At 45.3% G+C, this 16,826-nt stretch overlaps 1 protein-coding gene across 1 annotated transcript in view; it reads right to left on the reverse strand.

Moving 5' to 3' along the window:
• The window catches only part of LOC143957207 (uncharacterized), a 441,673-nt gene that overhangs the window by 15,604 nt on the left and 409,243 nt on the right, over nucleotides 1–16,826 (reverse strand). The window contains exons 14-17 of the mRNA XM_077467351.1: nucleotides 4,728–4,761; nucleotides 4,149–4,246; nucleotides 3,956–4,052; nucleotides 2,758–2,853 (exon numbers count right to left, since the gene is read on the reverse strand). Of these exons, the coding sequence (XP_077323477.1) occupies nucleotides 2,758–2,853; nucleotides 3,956–4,052; nucleotides 4,149–4,246; nucleotides 4,728–4,761 (325 nt within the window). The remainder of the gene's footprint in view (nucleotides 1–2,757; nucleotides 2,854–3,955; nucleotides 4,053–4,148; nucleotides 4,247–4,727; nucleotides 4,762–16,826) is intronic.

Raw genomic sequence — 16,826 nt, forward strand, 5'->3', positions numbered from 1 at the left:
TCAGGCAGGCCCTTCTACTACATGGTTTTGGTAAATCTGAAGGAAAAACTCAGCAGACAAACTGATAGTGTGTATGGGGCTTCAAGCCTAAAGTACTTAAAAAGCAATATCTTGCACTTTACCAGTCCGTAGATCTGGTGATTGCATTCATTTATTTTTTAGCTTTTTTTTCCTGATGATACTGCCAGCAAAACACTTCCTGTCCTAGGCTGACAATGCTTACTCACTGTACTGTATCTACTGAGGAGCAGCTTGGTCAACCTGGGACAAGAAGTGTGTTAGGACTACAGAACACCTTCTGCCTCCTCATCTCATTAACCACTTGAAGACCAGGCCAATTCTGACACTTTGTTTACATGTAAAAATCAGCATTTTTTGCTAGAAAATGACTTAGAACCCCCAAACATTACATATATTTTTTTTATTAACAGGGACCCTGGAGAATAAAATCACGGATGTTTCAATTTTTTACGTCACATGATATCTGTGCAGCAATTTTTCAAAAGCAATTTTTTGGGGAAAAAAACACTTTAATTTTAATGCAAAACACAATATATAACCCAACTTTTTGGTAAAATGTAAAAGATGGTGTTACGTCGAGTAAACATGTGATGCTTGACACGCTCGTAGAATGGCGACAAACTATGACACTTAAAAATCTCCATAGGCGACGCTTTAAAAATGTTTACAGGTTACCAGTTTAGAGTTACAGCGGTCTAGTGCTAGAATTATTGCTTTTGCTATAATATTCGCTGCGATACCGCGTGTGTGGAACATCATTTACATATGCATGCGCAACCTACCTATGAGTTGGCTTGCGCGCACAAGCACAGAAGGATGGGTTCACTTAAAAAAATAAAAAATAAAATTGTATTTGTTTTAATTTATACACTGTTCCTTTGATGTTTTTTTCAATAACTTTTTTTTTTCTCTATCACAAGAAATGTAAACATCCCTGATAGAAATAAGTAATGACATCGCTTCTGGCCTCCTAGACCAGGGGTCTCCAAACTTTCTAAACAAAGGGCCAGTTTACTGTGCTTCAGACTTCAGGGGGGCTGGACATTAGTGTCAGTGGGAGGAATAGTGCCCCATCATTGGCTTCAGTGGGAGGAATAGTGCCCCATCATTGGTGTCAGTGGCAGGAATAGTGCCCCATTAATGGTGTCAGTGGGAGGAATAATGCCCCATCATTCGATTCAGTGGAAGGAGTAGTACCCCACTGTTGGTGTCAGTCAGAGGAATAGTGCCCAAAGGTTGTTGACACTGGGAGGCGATTTTCTCAAAAAAAAATAAAAATCTGAGTTTTTTTTTAAAAAAAAACCTCGATTCACGATTCGAATCGAGTTTTATTTTTTGATGGACACAGCGCCGGTCCTGAGTAGCTGCGGGCAGGAGTTTTTAGATGAGGCCTCGGGTTCGGCCTAGTCCGTGGCGTCTGGCCTCGTGGACTAGGCTGAAGCCACGGCCTCACCTAAAAACTCCTGCCCGTAGCTCCTCAGGACCTGGTGAATTTTTTTTTTAAAAATCTAAAAAAAAAAGATTCAAATCGATTTTCCCCTGCCCTACCCCATTATTAGTGTCAAGTGAGAGGAACAGTGCCCCATCATTGGTGTCAGTGAGAGGAACAGTGCCCCATTGTTGGTAGTGGGAGGAATTGTACCCCACTGTTGGTGCCAGTGGGAGGATTAGTGCCCCATCCTTGGTGTCGGTAAGAGGACTAGTGCCCAATCATTGGTGTCAGTAACATGAGTAGTGCCCCATTGTTGGTGTCATTGGGAGGAATAGTGCCCCAACATTGGTCTCAGTGGGAGCAATAATGCCCCATCATTGGTAGTGGGAAAAATAACGCCCTATTGTTGGTGTCAGTGGGAGGAATAGTGTCTTGTATCACTGAGAGGAACGGTGCCCCAAGGGCTGGAGAAAGACAAGCAAAATGCTGCATCTGGCATTCGCGCCATAGTTTGGAGACCACTGTCCTAGACCATAGAGACCTTCCAGTCCTTGGCCATCTCTATGATAACCCAGCAGCACCAATGGATTGGATAGAGAGGCACCGGTGGGCAGCGGGAGGGGGACATCCCCTCCCACCACCTGTAAAAGTTAAAAAGTGCTTTAAGGTAGTAGAGCGTCGCCGTTTGAAAAAAAAAAATAAACGGGGTTATGGCGTACAGCTGCAGCTGCAGTGGCATAACCACTTTAAGCCAATCACGTACAGGTACATGATTAAGCAGCAAGTGAATAATAATAGAGGGGGGGGGGGGGTCTGATAATCATTGCTTGAGATAACATTTCAGAATGCACAGGAAATTAGGAGCTCACAAAATTTTGGCAGGATCAACAGGTATGTTGTGCATTTATCAAATAGAAATAAAAATATAATACTGAATGCTTAAAGTGTTACTAAACCTAAAAACGTCGGGGACCCCCAGGAGAGGAGGATCACGGCCACTCCGTGCAATACCACAGCATAGAACAGGTAAGTATGACATGTTTGTTATTTTTATTTAAAAAAAATATATATCTGACTTTAGTAACACTTTAATTTAATGTTAGCCATAGGTCATATTTTAACAACATTTGGAGAAATTTTGCTCTGTATTTGTTCTTGGTGATGTTCTTGGTGATGTTCTTGGTGATGGACATACGAGGGGCTATCAGTGGGCAAAACCAAATATCGAAGTGATTGTTGTAATGACTAAACAATTAGAATCTGGGGCGCTTTAGTGTTTAGTGGATTTAGTCTTTATTTCTCACCTGTGTTGATCTCTGGAGGGATTTCCTCCTCTTTAATCCTTGCAGGTCCTTCTTCCTCCTCCTCGGCTTTGATGTCCCTCTGAGTGTCTCCGGGGTCTGTGAATAAAGATGAGAGTGAAGACCCCTGTACTGAGATGTATGAGAGACCCCAGAGAGTGTGTGTGTGGGGGGAGACTGGTCACGTCTCTTGGCTGGTAACACACAATGACATGATGTGAGGAGGAGAGCCGGAGTCTAATAGAGGCTGATGGCTCCTGACTCCCCCACTGGGCACATACTGTCCCCCCATTACTGCCTACTGACAGAGGAGGGGGGAGGAGATGAGATTGTTGTAGGGACATGTAAGTGGGGTGTTAGTGCAGTAATTAATGCAAACAGTACGGTGGTGCAGGGAAAAACTTGTATTGAAATAATACAGCAACAGTTCACAACAAACCCGGTGGGAAGAATGCCCAACCCAGGGGCGCTCATGATTTTCAGCAATGTGAAGAGAGCGCCAGCCTCTGTTAAGAGGAGAATACGACCTGGGCATCTTGTGCCCAAATGGGAAGAGATCCAGAGGAGATGCTTGCCTACGCTTTCCCTTACCACTAGTCCCTAACAAGCAAGGTACCTGTCACTTCTCTACCAACTCACAAAAGCACGCCAAATCTGGGAGCCAGGGGCTTAAAAAGATGGCTGCCATGGGGTGGAAGTCACATGGGATGGCAGCATCCAATTGGGTGCTTCCCCAAGGACCCACAAAACCATAGAGGAACCCTGTTCCTCTTGACTTCCTCTCCAACAACAGTGCCACTGCGGAAGAGCAACATGGTAGTGATTAGGTGTCCTGGAAGCTGCACACATTGGGAGTAAGCTCCGGAGGGTGAAATTAACCATTTTGAGGGCATGGCCTGGCACGGGTGCAGGCTGAGACTGCCATTCACTATCATACAGCAGGTTTTGACTTGATGTGCCACTCCCAGGACACCTAATCCCTCTCTACCACTGTCTGGAGCAAAGACAAGCTGTATTCCTGGCCAGCACTCACAGCGGTGGGCTCAGGACTTCATTCCCATACAGCCTGAGAGGCTTACACATACCGTATATCTTGGTGCAGAAGAGCGCCACCTGCAGTGGAGAAAGTAGACTGCACCTGCCTACAGACTGAACAAGGAGAATCTGGGACTTTTCTCTGGATTTAGTGTTTATTGCTCACCTGTGCTGATCTCTAGAAGAACTTCCTCCTCACATGGATCCTCACCGCTCAGAGATGGCTCTCCTTCTTCAGATTTGACAACAATCACAACTTCATCCTGGATAAAACAGAAAAGCACATCATTTTACTAGTGTCTGATTTATAATGAAAGGGTAGAACAGCAATTTTGGTTTGGACCCTCAGTCCAATCTACCTGATCCTCCTGAGGGATCTCCTGATCTTCCTGTGTGGAGTCCCGGGAATACAGAGGACGGGGACATCTCTCTGGGGGATTTCTGTTACTGGATCCATCTGTAGGAAACACACACACTGACTGAATACATTGTTTCTATGTCTTTATATCAGAGGATGTGTGTATCTAGGGGGATCATCAATACTCTTCTCTCCTAACCTCTCCTCTTACCCGGTGATGTGAGGGGCGGCCGGTTCTCCATCATAACGTCCTTCTACAGATCCTTGTGTCCTTCTGTATACTCCCACTCCTCCATGGAGAAATAGACAGTGACATCCTGACACCTTATAGCAGGGATATGCAATTAGCGGACCTCCAGCTGTTGCAGAACTACAAGTCCCATGAGGCATAGTAAGACTGACAGCCACAAGCATGAGATCCAGAGGCCGAGGCATGATGGGACTTGTAGTTTTGCAACAGCTGGAGGTCCGCTAATTGCATATCCCTGCCTTATAGGAACCTGACATACTATGTCCATATAATGGGGAATGTGTGTATCTAGGTGGATACTCAATACAAGAAATAAAAGTCTCCTCTTACCCGGTGATGTGAGGGGCGGCCGGTTCTCCATCATGACGTCCTCCTACAGATCCTTGTGTCCTTCTAAAAGTTCTCACTTTTTCCAGATGTTTCAATCTGTACAATAGAGGCTTGTTACAAAAAAACAACAAATAACAAAACAAATATTTAAGGTGGTACAAAAACTATATATGTTTATTAGGGATGAGCTCGGGTGTCTTCAGATGCTCCTCTGAAGCCAGGTGGCCGTGTCCACCGGGAAGCCATCACCTGTGTTGGGCCAATCATCTGCACTGGGAGCAGTCCCTACCCGCAGCCATGCATATATAAGGGGCGTGCATTCGTGCAGCTGTGAGAGTGCCTTGACCATAAACGATTGGCGCGTTACAGGTGTTGGCTTCCTTGCAGACACGGCCACCTGGGTTCAGAGGAGCATCTGAACATAGCCATTGTCTGTATAAAGCAGAGGAAATGAGAACAGTGGGGATTTCCAGACACTTCTACAGCACTAACATATTGTTTGCGGCTTTCTGGAGAATTCATCCCCAGTAACAACACCTCCAGCACAGCCCCCTATCCAATGTTCTACACATCGCAGGACTTGCAGGAAGATGATGATGGGTATAGGTGTCATGATCCCCCCATCCAGTCCACACACAGTGCTGGGACCCCCTTCTCTCATAATAAGAAGACATTATTATTACCTTCTTCTCCTCACTGAACACACATTCTCCAGACTCACTCCCCAACCAGAAGGATTCTCACACTGCTGGAGCTCCTCCCTGTACTCTTCTGTGGGCTACAACAAAATGGCCACCAGCAACCTTCTGTCTGGGCAAAAAACGTAGAATTTTGTTTTCATCCATAATTTTATATCTTTGGTATCACTTTTAAACTTCAAGAAAGATTTTTAAATGCTGGTTTGAAGAAAAAATCCTGTAAAAAGAGCAATTAAAGCAAGCTGCTTGGACTACAAGAAAATGGCCCCCAGTTGCTGCAATGAGGACAATAGTATGGATAGGATTGTCAGCAATGCTTTATTTTTTACATAATATGGGATACATTACTACAGTTTATAATTGGGGGTTTGGAGAGAGATTGCTTTTTTTTTTTCTTCTTTCTTTCACTTTGCTTACTACTTGGGCTACAAAAAAATGTCTGCTTCTCCTTTTTTTTTTATTTTTTTTTTAAGGCTCATTATAAGTTCAAAGAGAACCTGTCTTCAGTTACACATTCATTGCACCTAGGAAATAAAAAATGTTGGTGATGTAAAGAACTAATGCCACACCCCTTTTCTAGTTCCGTATTGTACCCCAAAATGTCCTTTCTGCTGGATGATCCCTCTTTTTTCTGAGAAGTCGCACATTCCGTGGGGCCTGAGCAACGTTCTGCTAACCAGGAAAAAATTCAGACGCCAAAGCCAAGTTTGGACATCCTGCTTACGGTGGCAACTTGTGTGCTCCACTATTTCACATTAAGGAGAATGCAGCAGGAGGAGTGAGACTCTGCAACGGAATTTGCAACTTTGGCAAGGGGATCTCATTGCCATATATGCTGTACATACTGGGGAACAGTTTCAAATCAGAATTCCTGCAAATCAGGGTGGAGCAGGGATGGGGATAATAGTGGCAGGTTTGTGCACACCGCAGGCAATAGTGGGTGTGACAAAACTGTGCTAACAGTGGGAGGGGCTTAAAACTTGAGCCTACGTACAGAGTGCAGGAGTTTGAAGTATGTAACATACATAGTGCAGGGGTCTGGGGTGTGTAATGTACAGTACATAGTGCAGGGGTGTGTAATATACAGTACATAGTGCAGGGGTCTGGGGTGTGTAATGTACAGTACCCTAGTGCAGGGGTGTGGGGTGTGTAATGTACAGTACCCTAGTGCAGGGGTGTGGGGTGTGTAAAGTACAGTGCCCTAGTGCGGTGGTCTTGGGTGTGTAATGTACAGTACAGGGATCGGGTGTGTAATGTACATAGTGCAGACATCCAGGGTGGATAACGTACATAGTGGAGGGGTTTGGAGTAGATATCGTACATAGTGCATGGGTCCAGGGTGGGTAACTTGCATAGTGCAGGGGTCCGGTATCGTACATAGTACCGGGGTTAGGGATGAGTATCGTACATAGTGCAGGGGTCTGGGGTGGGTATCGTACATAGTGCAGAGGTCTGGGGTGGGTATTGTATATAGTGCAGGGGTTGGGGTGGGTATCGTACATAGTGCAGGGGTGGGTATCGTATATAGTGCAGGAATTGTGGTGGGGTATTTTACATAGTGCAGGGGTCTGGGGTGGGTATTGTACATAGTGCAGGGGTCTGGGGTGGGTATCGTACATAGTGCAGGGGTGGGTATCGTATATAGTGCAGGAATTCGGGTGGGTATGGTATATAGTGCAGGGGTTGGGGTGGGAAACTCAGTTAGTGCAGGAGCCTAGGGGAGGTATTGTATATAGTACAGGGGTCAGGGGTGGGTAATGTACATAGTGCTGGGGTGGGTAACGTACAATACATAGTGCAGGGGTCCAGGGTAGATAATATACATAGTGCAGGGGTCTGGAGTGGGGATCGTACATAATGCAGGGATCCAGGGTTGGTAATGTACCTGGTGCAGGGGTCAAGTGTGTAATGTACAGGGGTCAGGAGTGTAACGTACATAGTGGAGGGGTTCAGAGTAGATATCGTACATAGTGCAGGGGTCCAGGGTGGGTATCATACATACTACTGGGGTTAGGGGTGGGTATCGTACATAGTGCAGGGGTCTGGGGTGGGTAACTTGCCAAGTGCATGGGTCTGGGGTGGGTAACTTGCATAGTGCAGGGGTCTGGGGTGGGTATCGTACATAGTTCAGTGGTCCAGGGTGGGTATTGTACATAGTGCAGGGGTCCGGGGTGGGTATCGTATATAGTGCAGGGGTCTGGGGTGGGTATTGTACATAGTGCAGGGGTTTGGGGTGGGTATCGTATATAGTGCAGGGGTCCGGGGTGGGTAACGTATATAGTGCAGGGGTCTGGGGTGGGTATTGTACATAGTGCAGGGGTTTGGGGTGGGTATCGTATATAGTGCAGGGGTCTGGGGTGGGTATCGTACATAGTGCAGGGGTCCAGGTGGGTATCGTATATAGTGCAGGGGTCTTGGGTGGGTATCGTATATAGTGCAGCGGTTGGAGTGGGTATCGTACATAGTGCAAGGGTGGGTATCGTATATAGTGCAAGGGTCTGGGGTGGGTATTGTATATAGTGCAGCGGTTGGGGTGGGAAACTCACTTAGTGCAGGGGTCTGGGGTGGGTATCGTACATAGTGCAGAGGTCTGGGGTGGGTATCATACATAGTGCAGGGGTGGGTATTGTATATAGTGCAGGGGTCTGGGGTGGGTATCTTACATAGTGCAGGGGTCTGGGGTGGGTATCGTACATAGTGCAGGGGTGGGTATCGTATATAGTGCAGGAATTGGGGTGGGGTATCGTACATAGTGCAGGGGTCTGGGGTGGGTATCGTACATAGTGCAGGGGTGGGTATGGTGGGTATCGTATATAGTGCAGGAATTGGGGTGGGGTATCGTACATAGTGCAGGGGTCTGGGGTGGGTATCGTACATAGTGCAGGGGTGGGTATGGTGGGTATCGTATATAGTGCAGGAATTGGGGTTCCTAGGTGGTGAAGGAAACACACCTCTCCCGCACTGTATTCTGGTGTGAACCGCCTTAGGCTTTTAGAGATTAAAAAATAACAACATAGAAAAGAAAATGGTTTGCAGCCCACACCCATTCATGACTACATACAACGAATTTCCCAAAATTCGTTATTTGGTCATGTGGGGCCCAGGAGAACCGTGACATTCGTTCGATCCACCACGATCACAAGGGAAAAATGACAACCTTTATGATATATCTGGAGTCATTAAAATAGAACTAAAGCCAAAACTTTATTTTTTTCCACTTTTGATAGAGTAAAGGAAAAGCCACCTTTGTCCCATTGGAGAGATTTCCCTTCACTTCCTGCGGCATAGACGAAACAGGAAGTGAGGAAATCCCTCCGAAGTGAGGGAATCCCTGACTGTCGCCAGAACTTGTTTCCCTTTTGGAAGATTTCACCTCTGTTCCCTTTTCTGGGGACAACCCAATTTGGGATTTTCTTTTACTTTCACTCTCTTGCTGCGTGCATGCGATTGGAATTTTGGTCAGAAAAAGCTCCGATGGTTTTACCAACGGGATTTCGCTCAAGCTGTCTTGCATACACGATGATGTACAACACATAAGATGGGACTAGAAAAAGGAAGTTCAAAAACCGGTAGCAAATAGCTTCCGTCTCGTACTTGAATCTGAACATGCGTGAGTTTTTTCGCGTCGGTATTGCATACACAAGATTGGAATTTCCGATAGAAAATTTCTCCGTCGGAAAAATTGAGAACATGCCTTTTTGCTGGTGGGAATTCGAACAGCTAAATTACTATGGAGCCTACACACAGTCGCATTTTCAGATGAAAAGCTCTCATCTGTCTTTTCCTGGCCGAAATTCCGATTGCGTGTACATGGCATTAGTGATAATGGTAAGCAGGACCAATAGAGAGGATGAATCCCCCTACTAAGGCTGGATTCGCACCTATGCAGTTTTAGTGCTATTTGCATTTTGCAGATTTGCACTGCAGTCCATTTAACATGGCTTCCTATGGAACACGATCTGTAGTGCAATCCACTCTAAAGGGGGGGAGGACAGACACACAGGCAGCAATGAAAACCTGACAGGGGTTCTAATCCTTCTCCATTCTATACAAAAAAAAAGAAAATGTTTTGCCTTTAGTAACATTTGAAAGGAAGTACACGGCCAGTAACCCTGTAAGGAACTTTGTATGTTCTATTCCCTATTTTCTTATGTATGTGTATTGCAGAAGGGAGTTTGGTTCCTATGATGTTGGGGAATACCACCAAACTGACAGCAAAACAATCCTCTGCTGCCAACTGACTTGAGTGCAAAATTTGGTGCAGCTGTGCATAGAAACCAATCAGCTTCCAGTTTTGTTTTCTTTGTTGTCAAAGCTTAATTGAACAAGCCGAAGTTAGAAGCTCATTGGCTACCATGCAGAGCTGCGCCAGATTTTGCACTCTCCAAGTTTAGTAAATCAATCAAACCAATCTCAGCAAGAGCATGCTATTAAGTTCCTAAAAGACAAATGTGTTTACTGACACACGTGGCAGCCCGAGTCAGAACAATGTCTAATTTTTGTATGATTTAACAGGCGATTTTTAAATCGCGACCCCCCCCCCCAGCGCTAGCACATTACGACAGACTTACCAATAAAACGGATCTCTCCAGCGTGCCAGGGTTTCCATCTTCACCCGCTCTTCCTTCTGGGTTTGCTTGCTCTGGCCGTTTGAATGGCTGAGCCAAGATGACATCACTCCAACGTGACATCACCGGCTGCAGGCCTTGTGAATATTTCCTAAACCAGGGGTGCTCAACTTTTTGAAGAGTGAGGGCCAATTAAGTGATTTAACCACTTGCTTACTGGGCACTAAAAACCCCCTTCCTACCCAGCTTTCAGCGCTCTCACACTTTGAATGAAAATTGCGCGGTCATACAAAACTTACCTATATGACATTTTTATCATTTTCTTCCCACAAATACAGCTTTCTTTTGGTGGTATTTAATCACTGATGGGTTTTTTATTTTTTGTTAAAAAAAAACTAAAAAAAGACAGAAAATGTTGAAAAAAAAACAGGGCTGTGGAAATTAAAGATTTATTCCTCGATTAACCACTTGCCGACCGCCGCACGACGATGTACGTCGACAGAATGGCACGGGCAGGCATATGGGCGTACATGTACGTCCCTGCCTTCCCGCGGGTGGGAGGCCCGATCGGGCCCCCCCCTCGCGATCGCTCCTGACGAATGGAAGTGAAGCGTGACATCACTTCCTCTCCTGTAATGTAAACACAGGCAGAGGAAGTGATGTAATCTCTCCTCCGTGTCGGTATTTTTCGTTCCGGCACCGAGGAGAGAGGATCGGTGAGTTGCACCAACACACCACACGTACAGTAGAACATGCCAGGCATACTCTCACCCCCTCTTCACCCCCCCCAATCACCCCTGCACCCCCAGTCACAGTGACACCAATTGCATTTATTTATTTTTTTTGCATTGGTGTCATTTGTGACTGTAATAACTGTTAGGGCAGTTAGGGTTAGCCCCCTTTAGTTCTAAGGTACCCCCCTAACCCCCCCAATAAAGGTTTAACCCCGTGATCACCCCCCGTCACCAGTGTCACTAAGGCTGGGTTCACATTGCAGCGGTTTATGAGAACGGATGTGATTCGTACCGCACTGCAGTGCAAATCACATCCGATCTCTGTGCGATTCGAGTTCAGCCATACAGATAGTATGGCTGAATTCGCGTCGCACCCGCCGCAAACTCGCACGGGACCCTTTTTTTGGTCCGCAGCAGAATCGGATCGCATGGGTGTTCACACCATGCGATCCGATTCCTGTCCGAGTTTGCAGATCGCACTGCGATATGCGAACTGATCTGGGGGTGTCATTAACATTTCACTGACACTCCCAGCAGTTCGCATAGGGCAGTGTGATGCGGGAACCCGCCGCGGATTCGTGGCGTTCCCGCATCGCTCCAGTGTGAACCCAGCCTAATAAGCGATCGTTTTTCTGATCGCTGTATTAGTGTCACAGGTGACGCTAGTTAGGCAGGTAGGTATTTAGGTTCGCCGCAGCTTTTTATAGCGCCAGGGACCCCCATATACTACCGCATAAAGCCCCCTAATTGCCCCCTAGTTAACCCTTTCACCAGTGATCACCATATAACTGTTACAGGTGACGCTGGTTGGTTAGTTATTTTTTTATAGTTTCAGGGCACCCGCCATTTATTACCTAATAAAGGTTTAACCTCCTGATCACCCGGCGGGTGATATAAGTTTGAGGGTCAGATAAGGTCTGCGTCGCCCCAGGCAGTGTCAGGTTAGTGCCAGTACCGCTAACACCCACGCACAAAGCATACACCTCCCTTAGTAATATAGTATCTGATCAGATCTATATTAGCGTCGCCAGCAGTTTAGGTTTCCCAAAACGCATTGTTAGTGGGATCAGCCCAGATACCTGCTAGCACCTGCGTTTAGCCCCTCCGCCAAGCCCAGACCAGCCCACCCAAGTGCAGTATCGATCGATCACTGTCACTTACAAAGCACAACGCACATAACTGCAGCGTTCGCAGAGTCAGGCCTGATCCCTGCGATCGCTAATGCCCCGTACACACGAGAGGACTTATGTCCGACAGACTTCCAAAGGAGTTCCGCCGGAGTTCCGACGGAGTTCTGACAGACTTTTCGGCCGAACGGACTTGGCCACACACGATCACACTAAACTCCGACGGATTCGAACGTGATGACGTACAACCCGACTCGAATAAGGAAGTTCATAGCCAGTAGCCAATAGCTGCCCTAGCGTCGGTTTTAGTCCGTCGGAGTAGCATACACACGAGCGGAGTTTTCGAAGGGGACCGGGTCCGGCGGAGTTCCTTCGGGAAAATTTGAAGCATGCTTCATTTCTAAAGTCCGTCAGACTTTGGCGAATCAAAAGTCCGTTGCAGCCCACACACGATCGGATAGTCTGACGGACTCGGTCCTTCGGACTTTGGATGTTGAAAAGTCCGCTCGTGTGTACGGGGCATAACAGTTTTTTTTGTTTGTAGCGTTTTGATACAGTCGCTGACAGCCTAGGTGCTTTTTTACCTGTGAGTCTCACTAGTGTACCCCTAAATTTAGGGGTGTCTACTTTCCAAAATGGGGTCATTTGGGGGGGTTTGTGCCATCTTGGCATTTTATGGCCTTCAAAACTGCGATAGGTAGTAAGGAGTAAAATCTAAAAGTTACACCCTTAGAAATCCTGAAGGCAGTGTTTGGTTTTCGGGGCCCCGTACGCGGCTAGGCTCCCAAAAAATCCCACACATGTGGTATCCCCGTACTCAGGAGAAGCAGCAGAATTTATTTTGGGGTGTCATTTCACATATGCCCATGGCATGTGTGAGCAATATATCATTTAGTGACAACTTTGTGAAAAAAAAAAAAAAAGTTTGTAATATTCCCGCAACTTGTGGCAAAATATAAAATATTCCATGGACTCAACATGCCTCTCAGCAAATAGCTTGGGGTGTCTACTTTCTAAAATGGGGTCATTTGTGGGGGTTTTGTGCCATCTTGGCATTTTATGGCCTTCAAAACTGTAATAGGTAGTGAGGAGTGAAGTCAAAAATTCGCCCTTAGAAAGCCTGAAGGCGGTGCTTGGTTTTCGGGGCCCCGTACGCGGCTAGGCTCCCAAAAAGTCCCACATATGTGGTATCCCTGTACTCAGGAGAAGCAGCAGAATTTATTTTGGGGTGTCATTTCACATATGCCCATGGCATGCGTGAGCAATATATCATTTAGTGACAACTTTGTGAAAAATAAGTAAAAGTTTGTAATTTTCCCGCAACTTGCGGCAAAATATAAAATATTCCATAGACTCAACATGCCTCTCAGCAAATAGCTTGGGATGTCTACTTTCTAAAATGGGGTCATTTGTGGGTGTTTTGTGCCATCTTGGCATTTTATGGCCTTCAAAACTGTGATAGGTAGTGAGGAGTGAAATTACAAATGTACGCCCTTAGAAATCCTGAAGGCGGTGCTTGGTTTTTGGGGCCCCCGTACGCGGCTAGGCTTCCAAAAAGTCGACCACATGTGGTATCCCCGTACTCAGGAGAAGCAGCAGAATGTATTTTGGGGTGCAATTCCACATATAACCATGGCATGTGTGAGCAATATATCATTTAATGACAACTTTGTGTAAAAAAAAAAAAAATATGTTTTTTTGTCATTATTCACTCGCTTGAGGCAAAAAAATAAAATATTCAATGGGCTCAACATGCCTCTTATCAATTTCCTTAGGGTATCTACTTTCCAAAATGGGGTCATTTGGGGGGGTTTTGTACTGCCCTGCTATTTTAGCACCTCAAGAAATGAGATAGGCAGTCATAAACTAAAAGCTGCGTAAATTCCAGAAAACGTACCTTAGTTTGTAGATGTGACAACTTTTGCGCAAACCAATAAATATACAGTTATTGACTTTTTTTTTACCAAAGACATGTGGCTGAATACATTTTGGCCTAAATGTATGACTAAAATTGAGTTTATTGGATTTTTCTAATAACAAAAAGTAGAAAATATAATTTTTTTTCAAAATTTGCGGTCTTTTTACGTTTATATCGCAAAAAATAAAAATCGCAGAGTCAGTCAAATACCTTTAAAAGAAAGCTCTATTTGTGGGAAAAAAAGGACGCAAATTTTGTTTGGGTACAACATTGCATGACCGTGCAATTAACAGTTAAAGCAGTGCAGTGCCAAATTGTAAAAAGACCTCTGGTCATTGACCAGCAAAATCGTCCGGTCTGAAAGTGGTTAATCGATACATTTTTTTTGATCAATCGAAATTCTTTTCTCTCCGCCGGCTTCAGGGTCTTCAGGGAGTTCCGTCGGAATTCCGGTGACGTCACAGACATCGACGTCACCGGACTCCTCCCCCTTCCCCAAGTGCCTCCGTCTGCTAATGAAGGAAAGGGAGGGGGGGAGTCTGGTGACGTAGAAGTTCTGACTGAACGTAACGCATACGGGGGAGGAGCTACACATGACGTCACCCGCTGCTGCCCTATGGAACCAACACGATTGTCAAATTTACATGCAGTGTTTTTATCATCTTTATGTGAGTAGTTTAACCACTTAAGGACCGCCTCCTGTACATATACGTCGGTACTTTGAAGAGGGATATCTCGATAAGGGCAGCAGCTGCTGCCACAACCGAGATATCCCTCTTTACAGGAGGCAGTCCTGTATGCGATAACGGTGGTCTCTGCAGGTTCACCGCGAGATCACCGTTATCGGCGGCGGGAGAGGTGCCCGATCGGGTTCTTCTTGCTGCTGAGTATGGAGATGAGTGAGGCTAAGATGGCCCCACACTTGTCTCTATACCATAGGAGGGCGGAAGCGACGTCAACATTACTTCCACCCATACCTCTTAAAAGGTAAAAAAATTTTCAATGTCATTTTTTACAAATGACATTTTATTTTTTTATTGCATTTAAGTCCAAATATGAGATCTGAGCACTTTTTGACCCCAGATCTCATATTTAAGAGGACCCGTCATGCTTTTTTCTATTAAAAGTGATCCATTTTTTTTTTAAAACACTGTAAAAATAAATAAAATCAAGTAAAATAAATAAGAAAGCATTTTTTTAAACCCCCCCGTCTCAACAAGCTTGCGCGCAGAAGCGAACGCATACGTGAGTAGCGCCCGCATATGAATACGGTAGTCAAACCACACATGTGAGGTATCGCCAGGATCGGTAGAGCAAGAACAATAATTTGCGCCCTAGCCCTCCTCTAACGCAAAACATGCAACCTATAGAATTTTTTAAATGTCGCTTATGGAGATTTTTGAGGGTAAAAGTTTGACGCCATTCCACGAGCGGGCGCAATTTTGAAGCATGACATGTTGGGTATCAATTTACTTGGCATAACATTATCTTTCACAATATAAAAAAAAATTGGGCTAACTTTACTGGTGTCTTATTTTTTTATTCAAAAAATTTATTTTTTTCCCAAAAAAGTGCGCTTGTAAGACCGCTGCGCAAATACGGTGTGAAAAAAGGAATGCAATGACCGCCATTTTATTCTCTAAGGTATTAGAAAAAAAAAACAATATATAATGTTTGGCGGTTCTAAGTAATTTTCTAGTAAAAAAAAACTGTTTTAAATATGTAAACACCGAGTCTGAAAAAGAGGCCTGGTTCTTAAGTGGTTAAGAAGCGGTGAGCACTGAGATCTTTTCTTTCTACCCATGACCTGGCGTCCTGCTGAGATCTAAGGAGACGTGAGAGAAGTTTATGGTCCGTGTTAACCCTTTTGATACCCACTTGCATAAGGTGAGAGTGATTAGTTAGACTGGAGGTGGAGGGATTGTCACACTACTGTGGGAAAAAAAATTACTTACATCAGTTTGAATTTAAAATGTATTTGTGTGAACTGTGAAGTTAAGTCATGGATTGTGGAAACCAACCAGTGTCAGGTGATTGTATATAGTGTATACCACATTTACCACTGACTAATGCAGAGTTGCAATGCAAGGAGATCAGCTAAAAGGAGTTGGATCTGTATGTGCCTTATAATTAATCAAAATTAGTTGATTAATAGTTTAAAATAGTAGTTTAAAAATTGATTAATGATTAAAAAGAAAATCGATTAATCGAACACGAAAATTTTAATCAGTAACAGCCCTAAAAAAAATAAACAGTTTTATAATTTTGTTATAAAATTTTTAAAAAAGATAATTTTTCTCCTTCGCTGATGTGCGCTGATGAGGTTGCACTGATAGGTGGCACTGGTGGGCACCAATAGGTGGCACTGTTGTACGATTTATGATTTACGTTGCTGGGCACTGATGGGCAGCACTGCTAGGTGGCACCGATGAGCCACCAATGGGCACTGATTGGCACCACTGGTGGGCATTGATAGGTGCCACTGATTTGCACTGATATGCACTGGTGGGCACTGCCAGACAGCACGGGTGGACACAGATGAGGTGACTGTGGCTCTTCCTCTTCGGGACCGATGTCCCTTTCACAAAAAAAAGATTACCGATCTTCTGTTTACATCATGTGATCAGCTGTCACTGGCTGTCACAGTCGGTGATCACAGAGCACTCCACAGCACACAGGGGCGTGCAAAAGGGAAGACATCATATGACGGCATCCTGGCAATGTAGGTCCGCGCTGAAGCCATCATTCAGCTATAGCGCGCATGCGAGGAGGTTAAAAACTGGTTGAGGGGCCACAATGAAATGGTTCAGAATTTCGAATTTTTAATTTTGAGCAGCATAATGAACGTTTTCCTTTTGCAGCCGCTGAATACCGGAAGGAGGGCGAGAAGGAGAAGCCGCTTTTAGCGGTTGCAGGAGGAAAATGGAGAGGATCCGTTTATGTATATGCCACCCCCACAGCTCTCCAAGTGTAAAACAGAATGTGAGAGGGAGGCCACACGTGATCACCATTGTGACCCCCTGATGCTATGCCAGTGGTTGGGGGGGGGGGGGG

Source organism: Lithobates pipiens, unplaced genomic scaffold, assembly GCF_037356315.1.
Source record: "Lithobates pipiens isolate NorthernLeopardFrog02 unplaced genomic scaffold, aLitPip1_a1.2 Scaffold_51, whole genome shotgun sequence".
NCBI classification, from domain to species: Eukaryota; Metazoa; Chordata; class Amphibia; order Anura; family Ranidae; genus Lithobates; species Lithobates pipiens.